The sequence below is a fragment of the Rana temporaria genome, chromosome 8 (genome assembly GCF_905171775.1).
Source record: "Rana temporaria chromosome 8, aRanTem1.1, whole genome shotgun sequence".
NCBI lineage: Eukaryota > Metazoa > Chordata > Amphibia > Anura > Ranidae > Rana > Rana temporaria.
In genome coordinates this window covers 65,075,108-65,087,107 of record NC_053496.1, presented here as the reverse complement: position 1 = coordinate 65,087,107, position 12,000 = coordinate 65,075,108, and the positions used below count along the sequence as shown (strand labels likewise).

The following is a 12,000-nucleotide window of genomic DNA, read 5'->3' as shown; positions in this document are numbered from 1 at the left end:
AGGTATAGTATAGTCTCTGGCAATGTGGTAAAGGTTTGGTATATTGTGTCTAATGCCGCGTACACACGGTCAAACCGATGAGAACGGTCTGATAGACCGTTTTCATCAGACCAAACCGATCGTGTGTAGGCCCCATCGGTTATTTATTCATCGGTTAAAAAATTTCAATCTTGTTTTAAATTTAACCGATGGATACCTAACCGATAAAAAAAAAAACAATCGTTTGTAGGCACGTCCATCGGTAAAAAATCCACGCATGCTCAGAATCAAGTCAATGCATGCTTGGAAGCATTGAACTTCGTTTTTATCAGCACGTCGTTGTGTTTTACGTCACCGCGTTCTGACACGATCGTTTTTTTTAACTGATGGTGTGTAGGCACGACTGACCATCAGTCAGCTTCATCGGTTAACCGATGGAAAAATCCATCAGACCGTTTTCATCAGATGGACCGATCGTGTGTACGCGGCATTAGAGTTGGTACAGGTGCAGTCTAGGTTTGGAATAAATGCGGTATAGAGTGCAGTATGGATGCGGTATTGATTGGGTTAACTTGGTGTCCAGCTCTCAGTGGCTCAGTCCCTGTTGGCAGTATCAGCAATGGGTGAATAGCCCTCTCACCAAGCCCCGGGATGCTGCGATGACCTCTTGCAGTACAAGGGGGAGCTCCTTCGGTCTCTCCTCGAAAGCCCTTTGGTGATTAGCGGTGGGAAGCAGAGGTCGAGTGGATGCTACAGTCTCCCTGCATCAGTGTGATTGTGTCCTTAGTCCAGCTCATCTCCTCTAGTATGGTCTCCTACTGGCATGTGATTATTTCAGACAGACATGCTCTCTCTCTAAATTCCTCAGTGCAAAGTGGAAAAACTTTCCTGAGCAGTTTAATAAAAAATCACCTCTCCACTCCTCCTACTGCAGTGCCTATTGGGATCTGTAATGTAATGTAAGAGTCTATTTACCCCATGCTGCTGTCTCAAACTACCACTGCCGGGATTCTCAGGGCTCTGTATAGAAGTCTATGGGCTTGCTTGGCGTTAGTTCTCCCCCTCCTGGCCAGAGAAGAATGGTGCAGCATAACATCAATATCTCAGTAGAGCAGTGGTTCTCAACTCCTGTCCTCAGGACCCACTAAGGCCCCTTTTCACATCTGCAGAGGCGCATTGCGGGCGGTATTGCCGCAGTTTCCAATTGTTTTAAATGGGAAGGAGCGGTGAAGGAGCGGTATACATACAGCTCCTCTCACCGCTCCAAAGATGGTGCTGACAGGAGATTTTTTTATCTCTCGCCAGCACATCGCCTCAGTGTGAAAGCCCTCGGGCTTTCACATTGAGTATGCAGTGAAGGAGTTTTTCAGGCGGTATAGCAGCGCTATTTTTATCGCTGTACTGCCTGAAAAACTCCTTAGTGTGAAAGTGGTCTCAGGCCCTGTACACACGATCGGACAAAACCGATGAAAACGGACTGAAGTTCAGTTTCATCGGTCAAAACCGACCATGTGTGGGCCCCATCGGTCCGTTATCCTTCGGTCAAAAAATTTAGAACTTGCTTTAAAATTGAACCGATGGACGCCTAACCGATCGGTCAAAACCGACGGTTAGTACGCAAAAGCATCGGTTCAAAACCCGCGCATGCTCAGAATCAAGTCGACGCATGCTTGGAAGCATTGAACTTCATTTTTCTCAGCACACCGCTGGGTTTTACGTCACCGCGTTGGACGTTTTTTTAACTGATGGTGTGTAGGCACATCAGACCATCAGTCAGCTTTATCGGTTAACCGATGAGAGCGGTCCTTCGGACCGTTCTCATCGGATGGACCGTCCGTGTGTATGCGGCATAACAGGCCAGGTTTGCAAGATAACTGAAATATATCACAGGTGATATCATTTGCTGCTCAGTGATTGTAGAATTTTAGGCTCGATTCACAACTATGCATGTTGCTTTTGAAAGTTTTTGCGGTGCTTGCTGCGTTTTTCGACACAGGTTTTTACCGCGATTTGCGTTTTTTTTTATATAATTTTTTGTTTTTAGCCGTCAATTTTTATTCTTTTACATTTCCTTTAACAACCAACTATAAACAGGTAAAAACAAACGCAAATCACGCTAAAAACTTGGTACTTGCTTTTTGGATGCGGGTCCATTGAATTCTATTACATGCAAAATGCAGCTTTTTGCGGGAAAAAAAGTCCCTGAACCTTTCCAAAAACGCAGAGGCACTGAGCATTGATGTGAACATGTTCCATAGGACACCATGTTCAAAAAATTCCCTGCATTTCTGCAAAATGCATCAAAAAACGCATTAGTGTGAATAGAGCCTTAGTCTGCATCTCCCCAAGGTAATACTTATATTTTGGCCTGTTAGGCTGGATTCACACCTAGGCAGTTTTAGTGCTTTTTGCATTTTGCAGATTTGCACTACAGAACGTGTTCTATAGGAAACCGTGGTAAATGGATTGTAGTGCAAATCTGCAAAATGCAAAAAGCACAAAAAATGCATAGGTGTGAATCCAGCCTTAGTGGGTCCTGATGGCAGGAGGCCACTGCAGTAGAAGGAGAGAAGAATAAAAGGCAATGAGGGTTATTTACTAAGGCTTGATTCACACCTATGCATGTTGCTTTTTAGCGTTTTTGCAGTGCTTTTTGCGGTGCTTGCTGCGTTTTTTGATGTGCGTTTTTACCGCAATTTGCGTTTAAATTTTTTTTTTACATAAATTTTTTTTTTTTTACATTTCCTTTAACAACCAGCTATAAACAGATAAAAAAAAACGCAAATCGCGGTAAAAACGCGGTACTTGCGTTTTGGATGCGGGTCCATTGAATTCTATTACATGCAAAACGCTGCTTTTTGCGGGAAAAAAAGTCCCTGACCCTTTCCAAAAACGCAGAGGTGCAAAAAAGCATTGATGTGAACATGTTCCATAGGAACCCATGTTAAAAAATTTCCCTGCTTTTCTGCAAAATGCACCAAAAAACGCATTAGTGTGAATCGAGCCTTAGACTGGAGAGTGCAAAATCTGGTGCAGCTCTGCATAGAAACCAATCAGCTTCCAGGTTTTATTGCCAAACCATAATTTAACAAGCTACAGTTAGAAGCCGATAACCATGCACAGCTGCACCAAATGCAGTCGCGACTGCTTGAACATGACCAGATCTGGGGGGAGGTGCTAGGGTGGGTTGTGCCTCCCCCAGATTTCAGTTGCTCCCCCCCACAGATCTTCCCGCCCAATATGTTTTGGAACAGCAGTGTAGCTGCAGCAGCCTACACACTGTGCAGGTGGAGGCTCAGGCGGTTTGTAAAGGATTGCACTAGCTCTAGGGTCGGCACCTCATCCCTTTAAACCCGAACACATATTAACTACACAGGTTCTGAGGCTAATTCAATGCAGATATGGCACCGAGTGAGTTTAATTACCACCTTAATCAGCCACATAACCTGTGTAATTAACCGCTTAAGGACCGCCTCCTGCACATTTACGTTGGCAGAATGGCACGGCTGGGCACATGCATGTACAGGTACGTCCTCTGCTAGTGTCCAGTCGCGCCCGCGCCCCAGTCCAAAGCACTGGGACCGCCGGACCCGCGGACCTGATCCCGCGATCGGTCCCCGGAGCTGAAGAACGGGGAGAGCTTCCCCGTTCTTCACTGTGGCTCCGTCATCGATCGTGTGATCCCTTTTATAGGGATACACAATCAATGACGTCACACCTACAGCCACACCCCCCTACAGTTAGAAACACATATTAGGTCATACATAACCCCTTCAGCGCCCCCTTGTGGTTAACTCCCAAACTGCAATTGTCATTTTCACAGTAAACAATGCATCTTAAATGCATTTTTTGCTGTAAAATTGACAATGGTCCCAAAAATGTGTCAAAATTGTCCGAAGTGTCCGCCATAATGTCGCAGTCACGAAAAAAATCGCTGATCGCCTCTAGTAGTAAAAACATTTTTTTTATAAAAATGCAATAAAACTATCCCCTATTTTGTAAACGCTATAAATTTTGCGCAAACCAACCGATAAACGCTTATTGCGATTTTTTTCTTTACCAAAAATAGATAGAAGAATACATATCGGCCTAAACTGAGGGAAAAAAACGTTTTTTTTATATATTTTTGAGGGATATTTATTATAGCAAAAAGTAAAAAATATTGAATTTTTTTCAAAATTGACGCTCTATTTTTGTTTATAGCGCAAAAAATAAAAAATGCAGAGGTGATCAAATACCACCAAAAGAAAGCTCTATTTGTGAGAAAAAAAGGATGCCAATTTTGTTTGGGAGCCACGTCGCACGACCACGCAATTGTCTGTTAAAGCGACGCAGTGCAGAATCGCAAAACCGGCCCGGGTCCTTTAGCTGCCTAAAGGTCCGGGTCTTAAGTGGTTAATTTGTGTTCGGTTAGGAAGGGATATGAGGTAGCAACACTAAGGCTGCCTGGTTCACATCTATGCATTTTTTAGTGCGTTTTCAGTTTTGCAGAAACACACTACAGTCCATTTAACATGGTTTCCTATGGATGTAGTTGAGTTCTGTGCATTTTCTGGAAAGGGACAGGGTTTTTATTTCTGTCTTTTGGTTCCATAGACTTCAATGGTTTAAAGATGTGTTTTAAAAAAAAAACGCAAAATGCACCTAAAATATGCAAACTGCAACCTGCACAAGTGTGGATCAAGCCTAACTGGCTCTCAGCTCAGTTATGTGCAGTTGGAAGTGCAGTCGCTGTAGATCTGAGGGGGACATGCAAGGAAAATAAAAAACAGCATTTTTGCTTCCACATGATTGGATACGAGAAATCAGCAGAGCTTCCACTCATTTTCGACCCTCCCATCAGATATACAGCAACCGCACTTGTCATGCATAGTATATTTGCCTTTAGTAAATCAACCTCAATGTGTAGTGAGAAACACAACAGTAAACTCTCAGGCTTAGCTCAGTTTTGTGAAGAGCACCGCGGCTCAGGGCTTTGGGCCAATCTGAATGCAGCTTTTTTTCTCTTTTGATGGGTAGGCAGATGGAGGCTGTGTTTCTTGATCCTAGGAATGGTTCCCTGTAAAGTTAAAGTGGGCTTTCGCCTAGGTTCACACTGCTGCGAATTCAAAATCGCGGTAAAATGCACGATTTTACCGCGATTTTGCGGCTGCGATTTTGACGCGATTTTGATGCGATTTCGGCCGCAATTTAATGTAAACCGCGGCCCGAAATCGCAAAAAGTAGTACAGGAACTACTTTTTGAAATCGCAGATGCGGCGTCGCACTGATTAGGACAGTGCCATTGCCGACAATTGCCGCCGATTTGAGATGCGATTTGACATGTCAAATCGCATCTCAAATCGTTCCAAATCGTACCCAGTGTGAACCAGGGCTAAGTGCGTTTTGCACCAAGCTCTACAAGCAGTTAATTTGACCTCATGGCTTTTGCTCTAATACAGTATGTATTGTCAGCTGTGAGGCTTTTCATAGAGAAGTGTGTGCCTTTCCCAATCATATCCAATCAATATAATTTACTACAGGTGGAATCCAATCAGGGTTTGGAAACATCTCAGCAATGATCAAGAGAAACAGGAGGCACCTGAGCTAACTTTCAAGTGTTGTCGCAAAGGGTCTGAATATTCATGTCAATGTGATATTTCAGTTTTTTCCTTTTTCATACATTTGCAAACATTTCTAAAATTCTGTTTTCACTTTGTCATTATGAGGTGTAGATTAATGAGAAAAAAATAATAATTTAACCACTTAAAGCGGTTGTAAACCCGCATATGGATTTTGACAGGCAGAATCAACCAGGTTCTGATTAGACTGATAAATATAAAGTAAATTGCACATACAATTGTAAGGGCTCTTTCACACGGAGCGGATCCGTATTGATCCGCTCCGTTAGCCCGTTTGGCTCAGCGGGGATTCCTCCGTTAAAGGGTCACTAAAGAATTTTTTTTTTTTAGCTAAATAGCTTCCTTTATCTTACTGCAGTCCTGGTTTCATGTCCTTATTGTTCGTTTTTGCTTTGAAGTTGCTGTAATTCTGCTGTGATCTCCACACTTCCTGGTTGCCTGTTTCCTTATCACCATCACACTGGGAGATTTTCACGGTGGTCTAAGCTGTCATTACTGTGTGTCTAAAACTCCTCAGAACCAATCAGATTCATTTTAAAAACAAAACACTGCCCTGGATTTTTTGTTTTTGTTCTGTGAGTCTTCCCGACTCACCTCTCATCCGGAAATTCATGTATGTACCTTTAAAACCGAACGTGAAACTAGAGGCACATTATATGATAGATTAACTTAAATTTGTAATCTTTTTTAAAAGAAATCAGTTAACTTATATGTCTCTATACCCTGTAAACAGTCATTTCAGCAAAACATTTTTTTTCCTTTAGGCCCCTTTCAGACTGAGGCAGGAGCTGCGGTTGCGGTATAACGCCGCTAAATATAGCGGCGCTATACCGCCGGGATTACCACGGGATTCGGCCGCTAGCGGTATTAACCCCCGCTAGCGGCCGATAAAGAGTTAATACCGCCCGCAATGCGCCTCTATAGAGGCGCATTGCGGGCGGTATTGCCGCGGTTCCCATTGTTTTCAATGGGAAGGAGCGGTGAAGGAGCGGTATACATGCCGCTCCTCTCACCGCTCCAAAGATGCTGCTGACAGGAGATTTTTTTGTCTCCCGCCAGCGCATCGCCTCAGTGTGAAAGCCCTCGGGCTTTCACATTGAGTCTGCAGTGCAGGAGTTTTTCAGGCGGGATAGCAGCGCTATTTTCAGCGCTTTACCGCCTGAAAAACTCCTCAATGTGAAAGGGGCCTTAGTGACCCTTTAATCCCCGCTGAGCTGTCGGCGGACAGGGCGGTCCCCGCACACAGTGCCGAGACCGCCCTGTCTCTCCTCCGCTCTCCCATATGGGGAATCGGATGAATACGGACCGTGTGTCTGTATTCATCCGATCCTTTCCGCCAGACAGAAGAAAAATAGGGTTTTCTTCCATCTGAAAAAGCGGAACTATGCGGACGTGGATATAAACGGTCCGTAATAAACGGTCCGTTCGTACGCCCGTGTGAAAGGGCCCTAATGTGGTACACTTTGACAACCTGGGGCAAAGTGACTGGTTCTTTTGAAAGAACATCCCCCCAACAACTTCCCTTCTGTTTTTCCATTGGACCCAGAAAAACCCTTTCAGTTTTGTGTCAGATCTTACACAGGGTAAATAACTTCTTCCACCTCCCCATGTGAAAGTGTTCAGGTCTGATGATTGTCCGCTCAGGCCTAAGCACTGCATCCTGGGAAGAAGGGGGAGAGGTCACATGCTCCCCTTTATATAGATAATGGAATATTTCCTAAAGGCAGGGGAGTTCAGCAAAGTTGAATACCAATGGGGGTTTTCTTTTAAAAGAACATGAGAAAACTGATGGATTTTCTTAATATATGCTCATCCAGTATTTCAGAATGGATGAGCTGTGTCACCTGTCCTCACCAACAGATGGGCACTGCAGCTAAATTGTGAGATATTGGAAGACTTCTAAAACTGGTACACACAGAATCTGGAGCAGCTGTGCATAGTAACCAATCAGCTTCTAGGTTCTATTGTCAACGCTTTATTGGTTACTATGCACAGCTGCAGCAAATTCTGTGTGCTCTAGTTTTAGTAACTCTCCTCCATTGAGTGGGAAAAGGCAAGTATTGAGTACATTTCTGTGATCGCTTTACGTTCTCAGTGATGATTGCTACAGCATGGATGTCTCTTTCAATTCTTAGAATAGATGACCTGCAGATGTGTGCCTAGCTTGAAAATCTTACCTCATTTTTATAATTTTTTTTATAAATTTACGCAATTAAAGAAATTTCACCTTTATTTGGCAGCTTTGGAAATGGCACCACTGAGGTACGAAGTAAACATACCAGCAAGAATTTGGGAAATAATGATTTTTCTGGAATATTGCAAAATAAATAACGTATTACCAAGAAACATAGAAGATTCCATCTTGTATACCCCACAGGTAGGAAGCTCTGGAAATCATTTTTTATTTCAATATGTTTCTGTTGAGTTTTATATAAAAAAAGTGACAAAGGGTCAAACAAAAGTCAGAGAGTTCTGCCACACAGGGCAATAACACATCAGTAGAGGATAGAAAACAATGGCTGTAATGAGGATTAAGGAACTAAGTGCTTCGACATATCAAGAGGTTACGCAGCATGACATACAGTATATCATCAGCAGATCATTTGGCGTACCAGAGTACCCATGCTTTCCGGGATTTCTCAAAAGCAGTGAGTCTGATCTATGAGCAAGACATTTTTCATGCATAGAATATACCTGAATCAAAGCAATAACCTTTGATGGATCAGGTACCGTCTACCTCTTCTAATGTCTCGTTATTGTGTGTTTTGCTGCTAGCAAAATTGGCAACTGCAATGTGGTAAATATTGGGCAAGTCCTCACTCTAGAAACAATTTTAACCTATTAGGCTTATTTACAGACAAATACACTACGTTGAAGGGCTGTTGGAAACATCCATCAATAGGGTTGCCACCTGTCCAGGATTCACCTGGACAGTTCGGGTTTTGAATCATGTGTCCGGGTTTCAGTCCACCTGACCAAGATAGTCATACACAAATCTGTTAGAGCCGGTTCACACACAGGCGACCCGACTTTGGGGGTGACTCGGCAAGGCGATCTCAAGGCGTCTTGAGAGGCAACTTGCAAAATGACTTCAGTATTTAAATGGTTTCATTCACTACAATGGGACGCGACTTGTCAGGCGGCTGTGTCGCCTGACGAGTCGCCCCAGTGTGAACCGGGTCCTACCGCTGCTGCTTGGGGCCGGTTTGTCATTACTGAAGGGTGGGGTGAGTAAGTTGGCCAAGCAAGTTGGCCACACCCAATAGGGCGCTCTGTGTGCTACATTACTACTCCCCTTGGGGCACCCAAATGTATCCCAGGTCTTTTATAATCCTATAGTGTTTACTACAAAAAATAAATAAAAAAATTGCCCTGTGCCGCAAAAGTGTTTGGGTTTGGCTTGAAGAAAAGGTGGCGAGTTTCCCCATTGAAGTCAATGGAAACGAAAATAATTTGTTCCGCATTGACTTTATTGGCATGCAATACCGCATGTGACCAGAGGTGGGGGGGGGCCCTGGAGAGCCTCGGGAACACACGAAAAAGCCAGAGGGCGGCTTGGCTAACCTTGGCAAACCTCGGAAAGGCTCGGGAACGACGTATTTCTGAGTCTTTCCGATCATCTCCGAACTGCGCTGTTCGGCTCTGCCCGGCTCCCGCGCCCCCCACTTCAGGCCAAATGCGGTACTGCACACTGCTTTGGCTTGAATCCTGCTAGTTTCGCGAGACAACACTCGCAAACCGAGTTAGGATTTAAAAAAAATACAGTGCTCATATTGCAAAAAGCTTGTTACCGCGTTACTCACAATTCGAGGTTCCACTTTATGTAAAAGTAGTAGCACGTGCAGAGATATTGTAATAAATATACTGAAAAAGGGATTCCAGTATTAGTGGCGGTAAAGTGTCCAATATACAAATGTCTAAATTAAATTGGTCGCTCTGTTCACACACGATCTGTGTCCTGTGTTCCAGCCATCACCACAACTTGTGTCTTAACCCCCTAAGGCAGGGATAAGCAATTAGCGGACCTCCAGCTGTTGCCAAACTACAAGTCCCATCATGCCTCTGCCTCTGGGTGTCATGCTTGATGCTGTCAGAGTCTCGCTATGCCTCATGGGACTTGTAGTTTGGCAACATCTGGAGGTCCGCTAATTGCTTATCCCTGCCCTAAGGTAATACACTCACCAGATGAAAGGTGGATATAAGCCCATAGGAAAATCCTTTCTTGGACCGGCAGGAACAGGTGTATCCATCTATGTGTCACTCATGACAAGAGAAATGCAAGTACACATAGCGTAATTTCGTAAACACTATAAATGTATTTAATAAAAAGAGAGGTAACCCCCTATATCAGTTACACTCACAAACAAATGCTAAACATAGGCGTTTCAATAAATAATTATGTCGGAAACAATCTCCGCTCTCACCACTAGATGGATCACTTCATAATGCAGCGTACCCGGGCTGAGGTCATGCCCTCCGACAGAATTCACCTGAATTCACAAAGACCCTGAATTCACAAATGACAATTTAGCTTTCTACAAATGCTGGAGCTCCCATTAAGTGCAGCAGTAATCTCTTGTTTAACTACTTGCCAACCAGCCGCCGCAGTTATACTGCGGCAAGGTGGCTCAGCTGCGCGAAGCGCCATACCGGTACGGCAGTCCGTGCACTACCTTTTGCATGCGCCTGCCATGGGTCCTCACCCGTGGGTCTGGTGGACTCGATGTCTGCTGGCTACCTGCAATCGCAGGAAAGAGAGGCAGAACGGGGATCTGCCTTTGTAAACAAGGCGGATCCCCTTTCTGACAGGGAGGAGAGAGAGATCAACTGTTCCTAGTGATCAGGAACAGTGATCTCTCTTTTCTTCCTGTCAGTCCATTCCCCATACAGTTAAAAATACCTCCCTAGGGAACATAAAAGGATAATTTCACTTTCATGGAGAAAAAAAAATGGCAAATAAAAGAAAAAATAATATAGCATGTACAATAGTGATGCAAGTCATATTGTAATTGAATTTTATTAAAAATGACCTTTCCTGTTCAGTCTGCAGTGGCTGTAGTTTTCTATAAATGCAAAGCAATATGGCTACCTGGAGGTGTTCTGTACACAGAGGGCCAGATTCACGTAGGAGGGCGTATCTTTGTGCGGGCGTAGCGTATCCTATTTACGCTACGCCTCCGCAACTTAGACAGGCAAGTGCAGTATTCACAAAGCACTTGCTCCGTAAGTTGCGGCGGAGTAGCGTAAATTTGCTGGCGTAAGCCTGCCCAATTCAAAGTAGGCTGGTAGGGGGCGTGTTGTATGGAAATAAATCGTGACCCCACATAAATGACGCTCCTAAAGAACGGGGCATGCGCGCACATGCTCGGTATCACGTCGAATTTACGCCCTAAGATACGCCGGCTCAATGCCTGTGACGTGAACGCAACCTACGCACAGCCCCATTCACGTACGACTTACGTAAACGACGTAAAAAGATACGCTTGTTCCTACGTCCATACTTTGCATTACCTGCACCTCATATAGCAGGGGTAACTTTACGCCGGTCGTAAGCCTTACGTAAACGGCGTAGCGGGTGCAAGTACGTTCGTGAATCGGTGTATCACCCTAATTTACATGGGGTGAAGATGCATCCCACCCCTCATCCTTGCTTTCCCACTGCTCTTCCCTCAGCCCCGTGAACGCTCTTTGTAAAGTTTACAAGAAATTTTACTTTTCCCTCAATAACATATAGAAAGTTGTGGTTTTGCTGATGTCTAGATCATTTCTCAACATCATAAAATAATGTCTCAAATTTAGTATTATCTCAGCACTGGTTTGTGGCAGGTGGTGGGTAACGCTACACCTGCTGGGTTGGTGGAAGTTAATTGAGCTTCCCAGGTTTTTCTTGGCTGGTATTTTCTGAGTCTGACCCCCCATCCTGTGTGCTATAAAAGGGTCAGGAGTCTGGACCCTGGGGGGATTCCATTTTTGCCATTCTGGCTGTGCGGTTCTGACCTGTTCAGACTTATTACTAAGTGCCATTGCCGGAGTCTGGATTTCTAGTGCCATGCTAAAGGTCGGAGTTTTCCATGCTTAAGGGGATTGCTAGTACTTGCAGTCCTTCCTGAAGATACTGTCCATGGACTCTGCCAAAAATAAACTCTTTTCTATGCAGGTATGCTGGGGCAGCCAAAAGCTTGAGTTAGGGACTAGGGATGTTAGGAAAATGGCTGCACTTTATTTCAGACTGTTGTCTGTATATGCCATCATGTTAATTTATTCATGTAAAGTGTTTAAAACGTTGCCTTTGCCTGGTCTGAAGTTACTCAAGGTGTGTAATGCAAGTAACCAGCACATATAGTCAAAACACATCAGGGTATGAAGATAAAAAGAGTTAATACGGTATAAAGATACAGTG

General features: G+C 44.2%; 1 protein-coding gene across 1 annotated transcript in view; it reads left to right on the top strand.

Annotated features, from left to right (window-relative positions):
• LOC120947014 (mucin-4-like) overlaps positions 1–12,000 on the top strand; it is a 68,321-nt gene that overhangs the window by 53,816 nt on the left and 2,505 nt on the right. The window contains exon 6 of the mRNA XM_040361926.1: positions 7,841–7,977. Coding sequence (XP_040217860.1) covers positions 7,841–7,977 — 137 coding nt within the window. The remainder of the gene's footprint in view (positions 1–7,840; positions 7,978–12,000) is intronic.